The sequence below is a fragment of the Rhyacophila brunnea genome, unplaced genomic scaffold, assembly GCF_057557595.1.
Source record: "Rhyacophila brunnea isolate RB1 unplaced genomic scaffold, BYU_Rbru_1.0 scaffold_2, whole genome shotgun sequence".
In the NCBI taxonomy this organism is placed as follows: domain Eukaryota; kingdom Metazoa; phylum Arthropoda; class Insecta; order Trichoptera; family Rhyacophilidae; genus Rhyacophila; species Rhyacophila brunnea.
In genome coordinates this window covers 6,100,892-6,119,283 of record NW_028232859.1, presented here as the reverse complement: position 1 = coordinate 6,119,283, position 18,392 = coordinate 6,100,892, and the positions used below count along the sequence as shown (strand labels likewise).

Below are 18,392 nucleotides of genomic sequence, written 5' to 3'. Positions count from 1 at the left end.
TAGATGCATATTTTTTAGACACCGTTGGGTTGTTGTTCCACAGCTTTACTGTCTCTGTTTTGTTTGTGTATGCAAAGAAAGTTATATAAGGTATGCTCAGGCCCACCAGCATGCTGATTTTGTTATACAATAAAGTCGTAACGATATCCTTATATCAGAGAAACTTGTTATCACGAGAATCATTAGGAAATCTGAATAGTGTAACAAACGCTGTCGAGTGAAAATAACCGTTAGAGAGAACGAACATCGCTCGTTCTGACAAAAATGAATTCAAAAATAGTGACAAAAATATTTTGTGTTTTTTTAATTGTGTGTTTAAACAGTTGCTGCAGTTTTAGTGCACTAAATGACTTGGAAACTCATTCCATATTTTATGGACTTGCGCTGACTGCTGCCAACAGAGAAAATCCTGGAAATGTTTGCGATGAACAGTTGGCCATATTGGAAAAGGGAGTTCGGAATCTCGACAGATGGGCCATAAAAAGTATGTAAATGTTTAGTCAAGTTATACTACGAGTATTTTGTAGTAAGTACATAGATATTTATGCGGCCCTCATATTCCAGTGCGTGAGTCGCTGGCCTTTCATCCGAAAGTGATGTTTTGATTAGTGAACTTTCGGAATGTTTGTTAAGACCATAATCCATATTCGTCGACTTAAACATTACAACTGTAGCAATTAACAATGATTAACGAGTTAAATTTTTATATGATTAATATTTTTATTTGTTTATTTTGTTTAACGTTCAACATCTCTCTTTGATGTATTCGTATAATTTTAAATTAAACTATCAATGAAACTCTTGTTAATATTACAATATGTATTTTTCCACCGTTGATCCTTTCAATAATTCACCTGTTTCGTTTAAACGCCTCCAAAATTTTGTATAATGGACATTGATCGAATTTTTAAATGTATATTTTTTTTCTTTCTTATTATTCTCTTTTTCTGTTCTATTTTAGATCATCCATATTATGTATAAATTTCAATAATTCGTAATACATATTATATTATATAATATAGATATATATACCTATTTATTTAAAAAAAAATGTTATATTTTGAAAATAATTATTCATTATTCTTCCTCATTTTTCTTATGTAATTTCTTTATATTTATGTTCTTCTTACTTTCTTACTTTCTATCTTGTTAGGCTTAACTATATTATAATTTATATATGGAAACTTTGCTGGTTGCAATAGTTTTTCACTATTCTATTTTTAAACATATTATTATTACAACGTTGTTCTTAGCTCGTATTCTTATTTGTCCAGTGGTTTTTTGTCCGGTGCAAATCTTGCAATTGATTTTTAACTAACTTCCCGACTAGCTACATTTGAAACTTTTAGAATATATCAGAAAACGATGCCAATGCATTTTTTAATACTTTTAGCCATCAGAATTGAATTCATTTTCAGTTAATTCTGTTTTGTATGAAAAGTTATTTCGACACCATTATTGGTTGCTAGGGGTCTGGGGTCCTAGCAATAAATTATTAATATATACGTGCGTTACTATGGAAATCAATATGACATTTCAGTATTATTTCTATCAAGTACAATTTTTTTTGATCGTTTAAGCTAGTCAAGTCAAGTTTATATGATTCAACAGAAAAATTAAAAACGTTGTATATAAAAAGTTCTTTTTATCTTGTAATTATTTTTTTAATCAAAATGTAACTGTTTGTTTCCATAATAAAAAAAAACTACAATGAAAACGAGATCGGTATACAGCTGACATTATAGGTATGTAGTAGTAGTATTTTTAGTATTTTGATTGAGTAATCTGTGTTTTGGAATAATTTGGACATATTTGTAATAGTGAATAAATACAGGTATTTTGCGTGAGCCGGCTAATAAAATGTGATTCTATTTATAAACCGGTTGGTTGTTCAGATTAAAATATTTTTTATCATCTCGTTCGGTACGCATAAAAAATATCCTTGACATAGCCATATTATATAGGAAATGACATCTTAGTGTTTTTATGCATTTTTTCTTTAAATTATTTTTCCTGAGTATATGAATTAATAAATTATTGCATTATATTTATTGTTCGATAGATTGAATGGCTCTATAGATCATGATCATGGGTCGGAAAATCGAGGCTTGCGAGCCACGTGCGGCTCTTTGGTACACGCGCGTCGTTTTTCAGGAATATTTAATTCGAATTTAATATTTCCAAAATTTCTCTAAATACCACCAAACACACAATGAATTCAATAACGTTTATTATTTTAGAACAGCTATTTTATGTTATGAATTTTTCATGAATTAATCAATGGTGAAGTGATGCAGAATTGTACCTAATACAAATTCCTCAATGCCAATGTGAATTAAATGTTTTTTTCATGTGATATTAACGTGAACAGTCACTATTAAAATTGAATTGCTGTACTTAACGGGGAAAGAGTTATGGAAATACAAATGTTTACGTCTTGGTACCGAACTGAAATCTGAATGCAGCAGTGACATCCCTAGACAAAATGGCGCCCCTGCACAGCGCCAAAATGTCACATTTTTTTACAGTATTTTTTATCATCCGTGCACGTGTCGTTTCTAGTCACCAAGGACGTCGAAGGGCAACGGAAGTAAACAAGACATCGCGAACCCGACAAAAAAAATACAGTCCTGTTAAACCTGTTTAAGTAGCTATTTCTATATATACCAAATGATTCACCTCGATTTTCCGCCCACGAATAACTGCCGTCCCCAAGCGATACTCAATCTGCCTAACCCCACGAGACGTCACTAGAATGCAGGCAGAATTTTCTCTTTCTCTTTTACCGATTACCTTCCTGAGCGTGACCAGTCTCTCAAAGCTATTACTCCCCCCACCTTCTTGTAAAATATATTTATAGCTCTTGGAATTCCATATCGAATATCGAATTGTTATCATTTTATTCTTGTAACATTCCCTGTTGGAGTTCGGTCAAGATCATGGCCATCTTCACTTCATCGTCTGTTAACCGAATCGTGATCACTGAGGTTCTTACACTACGATACACCGTTGATCTTTCTTTGGATAATGACCTGGGGAATGCTGTACGTTTTTTTTTCTCTCGTAATAGGGACGAGATACTATAGTTTTATATTTTTAATCTACTCAGAGCTTCTCAGTCTTTTCTCATTCATTTGAGGACATCAAAATTAATCAACCTATGGTAGCAAACAACTCAATCCATGTCAGCATATTTATCGGCGATATTAAATATATAATCACAAATTCTCTAATAATATCAATTTCCCGGAGTGTCCAGTTATTGTAAACTCAGTAAATAGGTTACTGCAAATTGTTTCCGCGATATCAATTTTTCCACATAGTCAACTACTTATCTTGAATGACGTAAACTCCATATAGTAGCTGACTCAATTACTATAATTATTTCCTAAATATTCTTTTAAGATAGTATTGTGATTGTAAGTACTTCAATAATGCCACTCGAATATAAGTTCCCGATATGTTAGTATCTCATTCTCGGAATCGTTCTGCACAACATCTCATTCTATCGAGATCAGACCTCTGAACAGTATCATAAGTATTGTAACATAACTACTGTAACATACTCTTGTATCAACTGTTCCAACATCCATCGGAGTAACCACCAAATCTCGACTTTTCATCTCTCCTAATCACGACCTCTCATCCATCACACCATGACTCACAAAGTGATCACACTCACAAACCATTCAGTCCAAGTAATTAATTAAATTCATTACAGTGATGGATGCATCAGGTGTACCAACCACAGGCCTGTACTGGGGAAATACATTCTGGTTGGGCTCCAAAAAACAATGTGCCACAACAGTCTCGACGAAACAAATCGCTGTGAGCGCTGATTTAGGACCTGTCACTATGGAGACACCTGATGCTATCCCACCATTCGCAGTGGATTACTATGCCGCCTATTTCAATCACAACTCCACAATGCAGGCGTTTAGACATACGAGAAACGAAGTGAGTTCAAACTATTAGCCACTAGCCTGATCATATCCACGTCATGTTAATGCACTATAAGATTTTTTTTAAAGGTAAGTATTACAAATAATTATTAAATAATTGTAAGTCTATCTGGCCCCTGACCACTACAAGCATAATATATCGTAAAAATCAAGGGGACTCTAAATCTGGTGTCGTATCAGGCTACCACATACCTAAAGCCACCGATGTAACTTATTTACTATTACCACCAGTTGTTTATTCTCCCAAGGTGCAGAACCAACCTGCCACTGGTAATGCCAATTGGGAGAGTGATAACTATGTTCAACGAAATTGCTTCGGGTGTTGATATATTCCACCTACGTGAGAATGAGTTTAGGTGGATGTTGTTTTATAAAATCTTAAAATAGGGTCTGCTTAGCTCATCCGGTGTACTTCCTTGTACCTATCTAATTCATCTACTGATATATCTCTTTTTTATGTAATACTGTTATATTTATATATCTTTGTTTCTAAATGTCATGTTGTGAACGTCTTAAACTTATAATTTGTAATGTCCACAATATGTTTAAAAAAAAAATGAATTGAATTGAATACCCATACACCAGGCAAATGATGGACGAAGAACATTATAGGCCATATATTAGGTAATATAATTTCTTAGTTAACTATCTGAAATATTCACATTCATTCACAGATTCACAGTCATATTTTACTAACATTAGCGAATATTACAAACTTAATTAATGCTCCGTTTACACGTGCATTAATATACTTCTGACAGCACGTATTATAGCGTCCATAACAAGAAAATTCACGTGTAACAACGTATTATGGTTGCAAGATTGCATGTACGGATCAAAAAATTTTATATAACGAATAAGATTAGCGAGACGGTCAGCACTATTACGTGTAAACCGTTATTATCGCGAAAATTTTATTTACAAACTATTGGTGCCAGTAAATCGATTCACGTGGACAGTGGCTATAAGAATAATTATTACTAGCAGAGCCAGCTGGCGGTCGCCAGTCTGTCTCGTTAGGTCTTACAGACGGCTTGACGGTGTTGGATATTAATATAATTGTGAAGTATGCATAGACGGCGCCATAGTTTTCCATTCGGGATGGATTTTCATTCACCTCAGACAGTTTGACATTTCGCTGATTTGACAGTTTTACGATTTGCAAGTCGTCACTGCCAATATAAATTTGGTATCATATGTGTAGTCTATTCTGGAGTCTGACCTTCACAATATCGTCTGACACCACCTCAGGCTGATAGGTCTAGCAGAACAGCTGGCAATCGCCGATTGCTACCACCGACATTTTAATAGATTATAATATGTGTATTTATATTGCACTTTTTCATTCACACTTATTTGTTTTCGTTGAACCAAGAATACACATTACACCATGTTGTTGTTATCCCATTATATTGAAGTCTTTTAAGATACTCATAATTACCACTCTGAAGGGGTGTGTCCATATGCTTTACTTAGGAGAAAAAATGGTATTTTATTTTAAAATTAGTAGGTTCTTAATAATACTACTGAATAAATTCCAACATGCTTAATTTATTATTTAACAAATTATCTGGGTGGGGAAATAAAAAAAATATTATTTTTATCATTTACAAAAATGGTAAAGGTAGCAGGTATTTTTCTTATATTACTTATTGTACCTAATTGTGTCGTAAAAAAGTCATAATTGACTGTAAGTATATTATATTTCACTTAGAAGTGATCAAAGATAAAATTGTAAACAGCATGCATAATGTTAATATTAAAAGAAACATTAATGCAATTTAATTTTTATTGAGTATTAATAGTTAATACTAATGATATAAAAGAAGATCAAAGGTTACTGTAATTTTATGTATAATTATTATTATAAAATATATAAACATCATTAATTTTTAATTACTTGTATTTCGTCACATTAATTTCATTTACCTACCTAAATGTAAAAATAATACAATTATTACTGCATCAGGATAGTATGTGATACTTACTATAACATTGAGAGGAACGTAATATATACCTATATAATGTACCTAGTTTCTTATTTATTAAGTCTGACATTATTCAATTTATTGATAGAAGTATTAAAATTCTCTATGATTATTAATTAACGCTTTCGCTGCTGAAGAGATAATGAGATTTTAATTGCCCCCTTTAAAATGCACGTTAATTACATCGATCGGCCGCCTGGTCATTACGCGCCGTATGCGTCTTCCGCGTCCAAAGTATTAATAGAAAACTCATCTTACAATAAAATGTCTTGATTGAAATTGATTATGCTAATAGAAATGTTACATTTTTTCGATTATTTCTGCAAATTCTAAATTTGAATTCTGACACGTCAAATGAACTTATTATAAGCGGTTTGCAAAAGAAAACAATTGAAAATCAATCATCTATTTCAGTTTGACAGATAAGTAGCAGTGAAGTGGTTTTAAATTATATTCTCGTAGTAATTAGTGAGGAAATATGCATTTACTTCTTGTTAAAACTCATAGTACGCCAATGTGTCTCTTACAAATTTGAATAGTTTTGTGGAATTTTCATTGTGATTTGTAAAATATCGATTATATAGAAAGTATTAAGATAATCAAGACGCAAAAATGTATGGTGACGGATGTAAAGCGCGATTTAAAAATGATATTATCTATTGTTGTGTCAAGTTTTATCAGATTCTGCTGGATTCAAATTGAAGTAAATTCAGGACACTCAAAAATGAATTGAAATAGTTTAAAAATCAACAAAATGGTATTTCAATAAAAAAAATTGGTGCGTTTTCCAAAATCTCTTATGATAATAATATATAGGAGATTAATGCTGTGATGTCACGTTGACAGACGACGATCACCATTGGATTATGCATCCCAACGTCTTGCCTGGAGTCAGAAGTGGCAAGTCTTCTCCAAGAGTACTTCAATTCTGGAGTCCTCTATCATCAGGCGCTTTACAACATGTCCTTACAATTGGAGGGAGTCAAAAAAGTTTCGGATGATTATTCTTGGATATATTCAACAGAATTTACAATGGCTGCGTGAGTTTTCAATCGAAATATACTATAACATTTATGAAGGTCTTTCTAATACATACAATACGACAATAAGCTAATAACCCTTAGGTACTTACATATTATATAGATTTTTCCGGTATACCCACTTTTTGATTGTGAATTTTGATATTTTTTTTATATCTTCTGACCTTCCAATCGAAAACAAATCTTTCATAATCAAATATGAGGCAGGCATTATTATATCAATGACAAAAATATGTACGCAATATGATATCTTTTTGTTTCTAAATAAACCCATCGGATATAAACACGCCGCTTGTCCTTGGAAAGCTTGTTAATTTTTCAAACCCAACAATATAATATTTAAAAAGGTAGTTATAATTTGACTTTTTTCAATAGCTACATAGTTTTAAAAGAAATATTGAAATTAAACCTATGGGTAATAAAAAAAGTTTTCACAGTTTTAGCAAACTCTTCTAAATTATACCACAAAACTAAATCTGGTTGCAAATTTTTTTCATTTTAAATCTGTCTTCAATGTCAACATAATATTTTCGCCAACGATTGCCAAACAGTCGTGTCAGTTTATAATGTCGTGGGTCCCGGGCTATAAACCCAGACCTGGTAAATTCACGTGTTGTTTTTCAATGTGCGTGACACAAACTATAGATCTAATTGGTTGAATAAATGACTAACACGCATTTCTCGTAAAAACAAAAATCTGTTAATACAACCTTCACTCTGTGGACGCCCATTTTATGGTCCTCTCACGATCGAACATGGTGATGTAAATATAAAATGTATTCTAGACAAAATTATAGTATATTTGGCGTACTGTACATACTAACTATCGTAAATTGTATATATTATTATATTATGCTATAATTATATAACATTTGATAACAATTCGCAAATCATTAATAAATCATAATAGGTATTAGGTACATATTTTTTTTTAAATGCGTGCCTTTCAAGGCCTTTACCCAACCAAGTAATACACATATCACAATATTTAAGAAATATAATATTTTGGTAAACATTATCATTGACCGATCAAATATAATATATGCCATAATATACGAAAAGTTTTCTTTGTTTTTGATTTACAATCTGGCTACCTACGTGGAATCTTTTTGAATAGTTGAAAATGAGAAAGTTTTTTTTTTTTTGATAAAAGTGAAATCATATCATGGAAAAATCAACATCGTTTATATAATACGTACGCATCATTCGTATATTATGCTAATATCATTTTTAACGTTGTCGTCACTCAATACGTAGCTACCTACTGTATATTTCTATATTCTTTTTATAAATATACATCGTTTAATACAGGGATGGCGAACCAATGGCACGCGAGATGATTTTGCATGGTACGCGAATGTTTCATTTTGAAGAGAAAAGAAATTACTATTTTATATAAGTATATTTAGAAAATGTTTTTTTTTATAAATAAAAAAATTACAAATAAATATATGAGAACTTATTTATATAATATATTATTAAAAAATAATGACGACTAATATATTTAATAATAGTTTACCAGTCGGTGCGCAAACGGAAAAGTCAAAGTTCATGTATAAAATGACAAATCGCATTGTATAAAAAATAGCAGGCAAATCTTTTTCAAGAATCAAGGTCGGGCATTTAAAAATAAAAATATTCAATCAACAAACCTCATGAAATTAATTATAGGCAGTCATTCAAATATAATAACTGCTTGTTATTTTGCTTCAAACATAATCTCTAAAAATGGAAAACCGTTCAGTAGGTATATAATATAATATGAAATATATAATATAATATAAATGCTTCCACGAACTCTTTGAGAATTTTGAAAACTATGAACAAAACATTCAAAGAATAAAAGATATGCCTTCGGCTATAAATACGATAAAAGATAGAATATTAAGAACTCAATTGTAATTTTTAAGTTATTTTAATAGAATTCTTAAAAACTATCTGTTTGGAAAACTTTAAAAAACTTTTTTTTCATTAAAAACTGTTTGGCACGTCAGACAGTCGAAACATATCATTTGGAAATTTTGACACGCGTACGTAAAAAGGTTCGCCATTCCTGGTCTAATGGTTTAGTTTAGATAGATAATCATTGAAAAATATAAGACTAGAATTATATTATATAGACTAACTTGGCATGTATATTTTTTACACGTTTTATAATAAATGTAAACAAGATAGTGTCATATTTCTATTCATCGTATAATATTATAATGAATAGATAAAAAAAAAATATTGAAATAATATCAAAACAATAATTCCCAGTGAATAGGTATTATTTTTAGATAATGATGTTTATTTTATTTTCTAGTTCATTGATTGGATCATTTGTAATTATGTGTTTATTGAGCACAGCCTACGATTTATTGATTGACCAACCTTTGGCGAAGATGAGAGAAGATAAAGAAATCAAAGCGAACATGTCAAAAAGATCGATGACCTATAATTTAGATGGTAAGTTCATAAAGAAACCGCATCGTTTATGGTCGACAACAAAAACTGAGAACAAGCTTTTTACAATATATCATACTTTCCACATATAAAAAAATATTATTTTATGTTTATGATTTATTATATATTGTAGTCTGTGACATTCAAAATAATGAAAATTATGGACTGATGTAAGATTTTTTCTAACGCCCCTTAGTATAAGATACTATATATTATTATATAGTATTAAATAAGCAAGCCTGTGCAGCATCGCGTGCTAACTAGAATAAAAACTTTCCCACCCTAGTATTAATAATAATTATTGACGTTTGATTGTTACGAATTAATTGTTTCAATGTCGGTCACCTCCAATTATACTAGTTTACATTTTTCTTGATTCTGATTCTCTCAGTACTTTTCCATCGTGTGTTAAATTCAACTCGATTTTTGATTACACATAATTTACCTTGAGACTGATCGCAAATTTGTTTGCTTGCTTTGCAAAGTTGAAAGTAGTTATCTACCGCCATTTTTTAATATGAGACTAACTTTGCGCATGATTTTTTATTAATTTTAATGACATAAATGATATTGTACTCAAATATTTTAACATTTTATGTGTACGTGTAGATTGTTGTATTTTTTAGATGTTAATATCCAAGGACAAACGCCGCTTGTATCTGAGCAGCACGAGCTTAATATGGTACACCCTTCGAGAAGAAGAACAAAACTCGAGATATCCAGACAAATAATCCTCAGTTTTAGTTTGCGCATAAACTCAAATGAAATATTTTATAGCGAAAATGAAAACAAATTGCAGGCTATTGAAGGAATTAGGTGAGTGACTCTATCGATCGATACTAAAAAGTAAATTCAGCTAATTTTGTTATTAGGAAGAGTTTTTTTTTTATATTGATATTTCCATCATCCATTACCTAATAACTAAATTATGATTATAAATCGATGATCTCTGAATTGGGACAAATATGGTTTAAAAATCAAAACGAATTCTTGTTTATTTAAACTAATTTCAAATATCTATCTGAGTGACATCCATTTATTTATTTCTGAATGCGGTATGTTACGCCGAATGTGCGAAATTGGCTATTACATGAAATGGGCAAAATTTTGCATAAATCATGAAAAATGCAAGCCCGTTGCCTTATTCATGAATTAGACAAAATATCTGGTGAGTGCATGAATTCCGCAGTAATTTTTCTGCCTTGTTCATGCATTGGACAAATTAGATAGTAGCGCTACGGTGGTATTTTTTGCAACTAAACTAAATGTGTGAAATGCTCGTGGATTGGTCAAAATATACGTATATTATCTATGGTCAAAATAGGTGGTCGCGCTCCGGTGGTATTTTTTGCAACTAATCAAACTAACCAAATGAAATGTGTCAGATGTCATTGATTATAATACAAAAATATACCAATCAATAACTAAAATGTTGTTCATATCCATTTACTATGCGCAAAAAAACTAGAACTATAATATGATAACGGATGAATTTTATTAAAAGGTATTTTCGCGATTTGATTCGTGCTTGGGTATCGTACATGCAATGGTCGATTGTACGTTTTTGATAGTTTGTTGACACTTGTTAGCTAATCTCAAAATGGACATTCAGTTGAATAATTCAGAATTTCAAAACCTAACCTAACCCAACCCAACCTAACCTAATAATATTATATTATGTCCAATTATAACTAATAAAATCATCCGTATTAAATTTACTTTTTCTGCTGTCATGTTGACAGTTTAAGAATTCCATGCCCTGGCGACTTCATGTACTCGGCAGAAAATTTACCTTATTCATGAATAAGGCAACAGGCTTGACTATTACATGAATTAGCCAAAATTTAGCCCATTTCATGTAATAGTCAATTTCGCACATTTGGCGTAACATATACATCAGTGTTATTTTTATCATCATCATCAGCCGAGGTCGATCCACTGCTGGGCGAAGGTCTCCCCTAGCTCCCCCTTATCGTCTCGCTCCTTATTTCTTCGCCGCCACTTACCTACATCTACTGAAGTGTATGCTATCCAGCGGGTTTTAGAGCGATCCTGTAGGCATTTAGTGCTCCTTGGATATCGCTGTATGACGGAATTTCTATCGCGGTTATCCACTCGCCAATTGATATGTCTAGCGCTAGTCCATTGCCATTTCTCCTGCTTCGCGATCTCTATCACATCGCGTACTCTAGTTTTCTTCCTAATCCATTGTTTTTTTTTGCGATCTTTCCGCGTTATGCCCAACACCCACCTTTCACAGATACTAACAGGCCACGGAGCGGTGCGAGCTTATCTAAAAAGATTTAAATTGAGGGATGACGACTGTTGTCCATGTGACGGCAACACATCTCAAACTGTGTGGCATGTCATCAACGACTGCCCTATACTAGAAAGGGAGCGATGGACTCTCAGGAGTCGATGTAGACAACATAATCACGAAATTGACCTCCAAAAGCCTCACGAAGCACTAAGCAATAGAACAACACAAGAACACTACACAAAATATTTAATCCTGGCCATAAAGAAAATTAAAGATATAAATGGAGGCACCTAATTAGCCCCACATCAATGCAACTAACCCACCCAACCACCTTGTACGAAAAAGCAAGGGTATGGTTATTATTAAAAAAAAAAAAAAAAACACCCACCTTTCCATGCATTGCGCTGCTCATAATTTTTGGATTTCTCATACATTAAGAGTCCATGTTTCACACACATATTATTATGTGAGCATTGACAACACACATTGGTTGATCACTTTACGCTTTTAAGACAGTAAAAATCAAGATACTATTCAGGCGCCTAAATGCACTCCATGACAGTTTGGTTCTGCGAGCAATCTAGTCATACATACTACTGTCAATTGACATGTGTTGTCAAAGATAGACGTAGTTGTTAAATTATTTGTATATGAACCAAAAAACATTACCTCACTACGTTAAGGTTTGTATAAAAATAGTAGAATAATGTGTCCCGTGTTTTCTCCACTTTCAGAGTAAAAAAAAGATTCATCAACATACTTTATTACTCCAATAATTTATATTTTATGACATGTATTCATTAGACGCCTTTTGACATCTCTTTATTCTAACAACATATGTATAATATAAACATAAATATTTTAAAGGGTGTACTATTTTACAAAGTTTTTATTAGCTCGTATTCTTGTTTGTCCGGTGGTTGTTTATCCAGTACAAATCTTGCAATCGATTTTTAACTAACTTTCCGACTAGCTAGACATTTGAAACTTTTAGAATATATCAGAACACGATACCAATGCATTCTTTTAATACTTTTAGCCATCTTTAAGCAGAATTAATTCTTTTCAATAAATTTTCATTTTCAGTTAATTCTGTTTTGTATGGAGATTTATTTCAGAAAAATTCATAAAAAGTAAAAGACTATTATTGGTTACTAAGGGGGTGGTCCTAGCAACAAAATTATTAATATATAAGTGCGTTTCTATGGAAATCAAAATGAAATGTCAAAATGACATTTCAGTAGGTATTCTATATTTGTTTGTTTTTTTATTTACTTCATATCACGTACATCTTCTTCTTCTTCTTCCACGGCGCTACATCCCGGGGTGGGATTTGGCCTCCTCCACAACCGCTCTCCACTCACTCCGGTCTCTCGCCACACTTCTCCAGTTATCGGGTCTTCCTATATGATCATATCACGTACAAGTTTGAGCATATTGAGCATAATAATTTAACAGAAAATTTAAAAACGTTGTAGTATATAAAAATTTCTTTTTATCTTGTAATTATTATATTATCGATTAGGATGAGGACATAAATTTCGAACGGGTAAACTATTAAAATGCTTTATATAAATGAAGGAAAGTATTATTAAAATGGGTATTCGGTCTTCGTGTCAGGGAGGTACAACCTATACACGTTTTAGATTGATCTCACACGTGAAAGTGGTATAGGCCCATTGAGTAGTTTATGTCACAAGAATTGATGATACCCAACAACCCAACAAACTCCGTTTTAATAGACTAAAATAGAAATGAGAATCGGGGGACATAGATTGCGTGGGTTGGACTATGTAGAAATACACAAAGCAGTTTAAAGCTAAAGTAGTTAGAGGCAGAGTAGCCACGGCCTCCATTAGGTTGTCGGGCCGATAACGTTTGAATAAAATATCTACACTATGGTGACGCAACAAGAGCTGCAATTTTTAATTTGGCTCAATTTTTCAGCTGTCAAACGTATATGTATAATGTCCATACATCGTCTACACAGCCTATAAATTAATCTTGCAGCAGTGCATGATTACAAAACGCATACAATTTATTATAAAAAATGGTGACAAAATCAGCAATGCACTTCGTAAAATTCGTGCTGTTATCTCGCTGAAATCATTTGGCAACAGTCAATTCAGTGAAGAACTTAATCAAGCTATTCGAAGAAAGTTGTTCTGTTCAAAATAACCACACAGTAATACGTCATCTTCCAATTCGTTCGAGGGGCGATATTGGTGCTGTAAAGGCCGGTACGGACTGGGCGAGTGATATAGTAGAGTGGCGAGTGAATTAGTGAATTAGTAACTGAAAAGTGTCCGAACACAGTTCATTAGTGAGTGACGCGACAAAATGAACAGAGCGTCGAGAGCGCTGAGCGACGGATATTTCAAACGGACACCATTCGCGCGACACGAGAGTGCTGCCGTCTGTCGTAACTTCAAAAATAATTCAAATTACACTATGCAATAACGGCGTTGTTGAATTAAATCGATTTATGCTCCAAATTCCTATTGATACTAATGATGAATACTAATTTACATAGGATACCTACCTATTATATTTTTGTGGTTGCATAAATTTTTGTATGCTTACCTATGTATTTTTGTAGTTTGTTTAGGTAATAAATAGGTACTTTATGCACAATATTAAAACCACACCAGACATCTATCGAACCGCCAAAGAAATGTCTTACACATTCCCAAATGTAGAAATATTTTTTTAACAATCCCCTTATCTAACGCATCAGGTGAAAGATCGTTTCTGTTTTAAAGCGTGCAAAAAATTATTTGAGAAGTACTATGGGAGAAAAAGATTTAATTTTGTATATAGAGCAAGAAATTTTAAACCGAATTGACAATGCCAAAATAATTGACGAATTTGCAAGACGAAAATTTATTTAAAACATGTTTTTTTATTTTATTTCTATTACCTTTGTTATATTTGGAGTCCAATCTCTTTGTATTTTATGTTAATAAATTAATGAGTGTTTCTACGCATAAAACTTTTTTTCTAACTTGAATTTGGGGGCCCCGAAATTTTTACCGCTCAGGGCGTCCGCTTGACTTGATCCGCCCCTGATTTTATGCTCCATTGTCCTTACTGACTATAAAAAATATAAACAGATGATAAATGAATATAACTTATAATTATTATTCTTATGAACACTACGATAATGTGTACCTACCTACCTACGTCTTTACCTACTTTCAATAACAACAAGTTTTCTGTGAAATATTTCCATTATTTATCAAAGTTTTAATCAACAAATTATCCACACTACCTACTGACATGACATAATATCCTTCATACTGAGTGTACAATGTACCTAAACGGAATAATAAATGAATATAATAATTATATATAATAATATAATATATATAATAATCATAAGATAATGTGTACCTCTTTACCTATCCTCAATAACAACAAGCTTTCTGTGAAATATCGCCATTTATCTACGGATCTATCAACACACGTTCGCGACTTTTTGTCGCATTGAAGTATAATAATATAAGTTATGTTTTTTCGAGTAGTAATCTCTGTTTCAACGCTGTGCCCATAGATGTTATAAATATAGCTGTGCCATTCCTACGGCAGCCGACAACTTTACTAATGCACTCGCCTGTTCAGACTTGGTTTGTGGCTTGTTTAGTATATAGTGAGAGGTGGTGGGGATCGCTACTCGCCAGAAATAATAGAATAAAATGGATCGGATTGACTGACCATTTTACTAAACTACTGGACTAAATTTGTCTGTTCAGACACGGTTTTTTACCAAATCACTCGCTACTTCACTAAATCACTGGCTCAGTCCGAACAAGGCATAAGAGATAGTGTCGTAAATGAACTAAGTATTTCGGCTCGTCATCGTTCGCAACCAGTGGCGCACCCAGGGGGGGGGGGGGCAAGGGGCCCTGGTACCCCCCAAACATGAAAATTATCGGAATGATTTTAAACATTGAAATTGAAAGCCAATAAACTATATCTTTGGGCTTAGACAAATAAAAACACGGCAAAAAAATGATTTGTAATAATTCTCCAGCACCCTTTTTAGAAAAATTTCTTAGATTTTAATTTCTAACACAAAAATTTCGAAACACTAATGTCAGGTGTTTTTAAAAACCCAATCCCTAATGGAACTGTCAGAAAATTCTCGGTGTCCACCCGAATTCCGGAGTGGTGTAGGTCATGGCTGGGGAGGGCTGACAGGGCTCTAGCCTGGGGATCCGGGCTGTGGGGGGCCCGGCGTGTTGGGTTGACCAGATAAGTGAGATAAACACACATCATAAATTAGCTTTAATAGTAAAAAAGTCGCCTGCTGCGCTATTATACTTCATGGCCATGACTATTTTCAATTACTTATATAACTGTGTAATATATTTTTTGATTTTATGTATCGATACTCGACAGCACCATTATTAAAGTAGATGTATTAAAATCGCCAATAATTCACTGTATAAGTACCCTTAATTTGAACTAAAACACAATTTGAAAAACATTAATGTAGTATTTCACACTGCCTTTAATCTTAGCGGTAGGTAGGGGGCCCGCCAAATATCCTAGCCTAAAGGCCCGTTTCAGGATGTGGGGACCATGATATAGGTACACCGAGTGCAATAGACAACAGACCGATAAACAAGAAATTAGGCTGTGAAAAAGAAAAAGAGCCTATGAGACTAATTTACATTCTCCTCCTTGCGCCCCCCCCCCCCCAATATTTATTTCTGGATGCGCCACTGTTCGCAACAATTGAAGACTTCCAGAAGTAACGACAACGAAATTTGCAAAAAGATTTGGACTTACATTCGCGAATTGGTGCTTAGAACGCATTGCAGAAAGTAATGTTAAAAAAAATCATCTACAAAATTGAATGGTTATGTAAACACGCAAATATGTGCAACAGAAGATCCAAAAGCAATTCAGGAAATTGCTGATTCATCCGAAACCTGTCACTGTGGTGTGGTCATTGGACCATATTTCTTTGAAGATGAACATATTTATTTGATGATCAATTGAAAGATTTGGACTTGGAAAACATGTGATTCTAGCAGGATCTAGAAGGCGGCTACTTGTCATATTGCTGATGAAACTATGGCTTCATATATAAATGTGGTTATTAATCCATGGCCACGTGGAAGATGTAAAAAAACTCAATTATCATCTACTTGAAGACCAGAAACCAGACCATGTGATCAAGATAACGATCGACATAACAATAAATACTTATCAATATATCTGTTGAGAGCGATCAGGTGCTACGCACCACATCATGCCCGTAGGTACTGACAGAGTTTAAAGGAACGGAAATAATACGACTGTATCTGTAGCATATTATCATGATGATATCCTGGGATGATGACATTACCAATGACGAGGTATAAAGACGAGCCAGTAAGATATTACAACGCATAGTTACTATCAAGCACTGGCAAGCTCGGTATTTCAGCCATATTTTTGCAATGAAAACTATGATTTACCCCTAACCATAATGCAGGGAACAGTAGCTGTTAACAGAACCGTATAAAGAGGTTATTTTGGCTACGCAACCTTCGTAAGTAACTCGCTATCACAGCTGTTTGGGATCTGATACGACTGGCCCCTGATAGGAAGATGTAGGTACTGCATGTTGTCGCCAACCCACGATATAAGTGTTATATGTAAAATGTATGTATTGCCGGAAATAGATGGCCATATAGCATTGAAATCAAAAATTTACGCGTTGTTCGTGGAGCATTGCAAAGAGTATTGTTCCAACGTTATTTGATTCAATAAGAACATTTATTTTATATTGATTGGTTTCAAATACCTATCTGATAATAACGCTGTCATTATTATACGAATTTAGATATTTAATAAGTATGACTTGCAATGACATTATAAATGGACGACGCACTCAATACAGTAGCTAGCAAGTAAATTCGCGCATTCGCATGTATAGGTAGACGTCACGCAATTTTCATTATGCGATATCACGCATCGGGAATTTATAGCAATATGACCTTTATTGTAACGGTGTTAGTGCAGTATTTCTAATGTCAATGTTCATTTGAGCGAGCCCGTTCGAACCGAACCATTCGGCAGACCCAACAAAAAGCACCAGGAATTTATAGCAATATCACCTTTATTGTAATGGCGTTAGAACAGATTATGCCATTCGGCAGACCCGACAATAAAGTGAGTGTCATTTTCTTTTCCAGATGATTCGTCCATATTAAAATGTCATTGATGACTTGATACTTACGAGCACCTACCAGAATTTTATATAAATTATACGATATGATTGTGTTTCTCATTTACTTATCTATTTATTTTCTTCTGTCTTTCTCTTGTATTTCGATGGGTTTTATCATATATATATATTAAATAAACTAAATTAAATTATTTTTCAGGGCTTTCACAACTGCGTTTGTCGTAGTCATCCACGCTATGATATTTATGATTGACCATGTCGACAACGGCTTTTCTGTCTTGTACATCTCCGATAATATGGCCAGTAATATAATGGGCAATGCTCAGCATGCAGTTGATACATTTTTTACTATTAGGTGAGTAAATTAAGTCCACATTTATCTTCATTCTGATTCTGAATATTATAATTTAATTAGTGTCCATTATCATTGCAGCAGCTCTCGCATTCTATTGACGTATGCCAATTAATCTATTATATCACAGTGTCCATGCTAATTCTACCGTGCTAAACGAAATC

General features: G+C 33.1%; 1 protein-coding gene across 1 annotated transcript in view; it reads left to right on the top strand.

Annotated features, from left to right (window-relative positions):
- The first annotated feature begins 200 nt into the window (after nt 1-200).
- Nucleotides 201-18,392, top strand: part of LOC147071756 (nose resistant to fluoxetine protein 6-like) — a 31,133-nt gene continuing 12,941 nt past the window's right edge. Inside the window, exons 1-6 of the mRNA XM_085947346.1 lie at nt 201-484; nt 3,722-3,957; nt 6,797-6,990; nt 9,296-9,438; nt 10,062-10,251; nt 18,076-18,231. Of these exons, the coding sequence (XP_085803472.1) occupies nt 265-484; nt 3,722-3,957; nt 6,797-6,990; nt 9,296-9,438; nt 10,062-10,251; nt 18,076-18,231 (1,139 nt within the window). The 5' untranslated portion in view covers nt 201-264. The remainder of the gene's footprint in view (nt 485-3,721; nt 3,958-6,796; nt 6,991-9,295; nt 9,439-10,061; nt 10,252-18,075; nt 18,232-18,392) is intronic.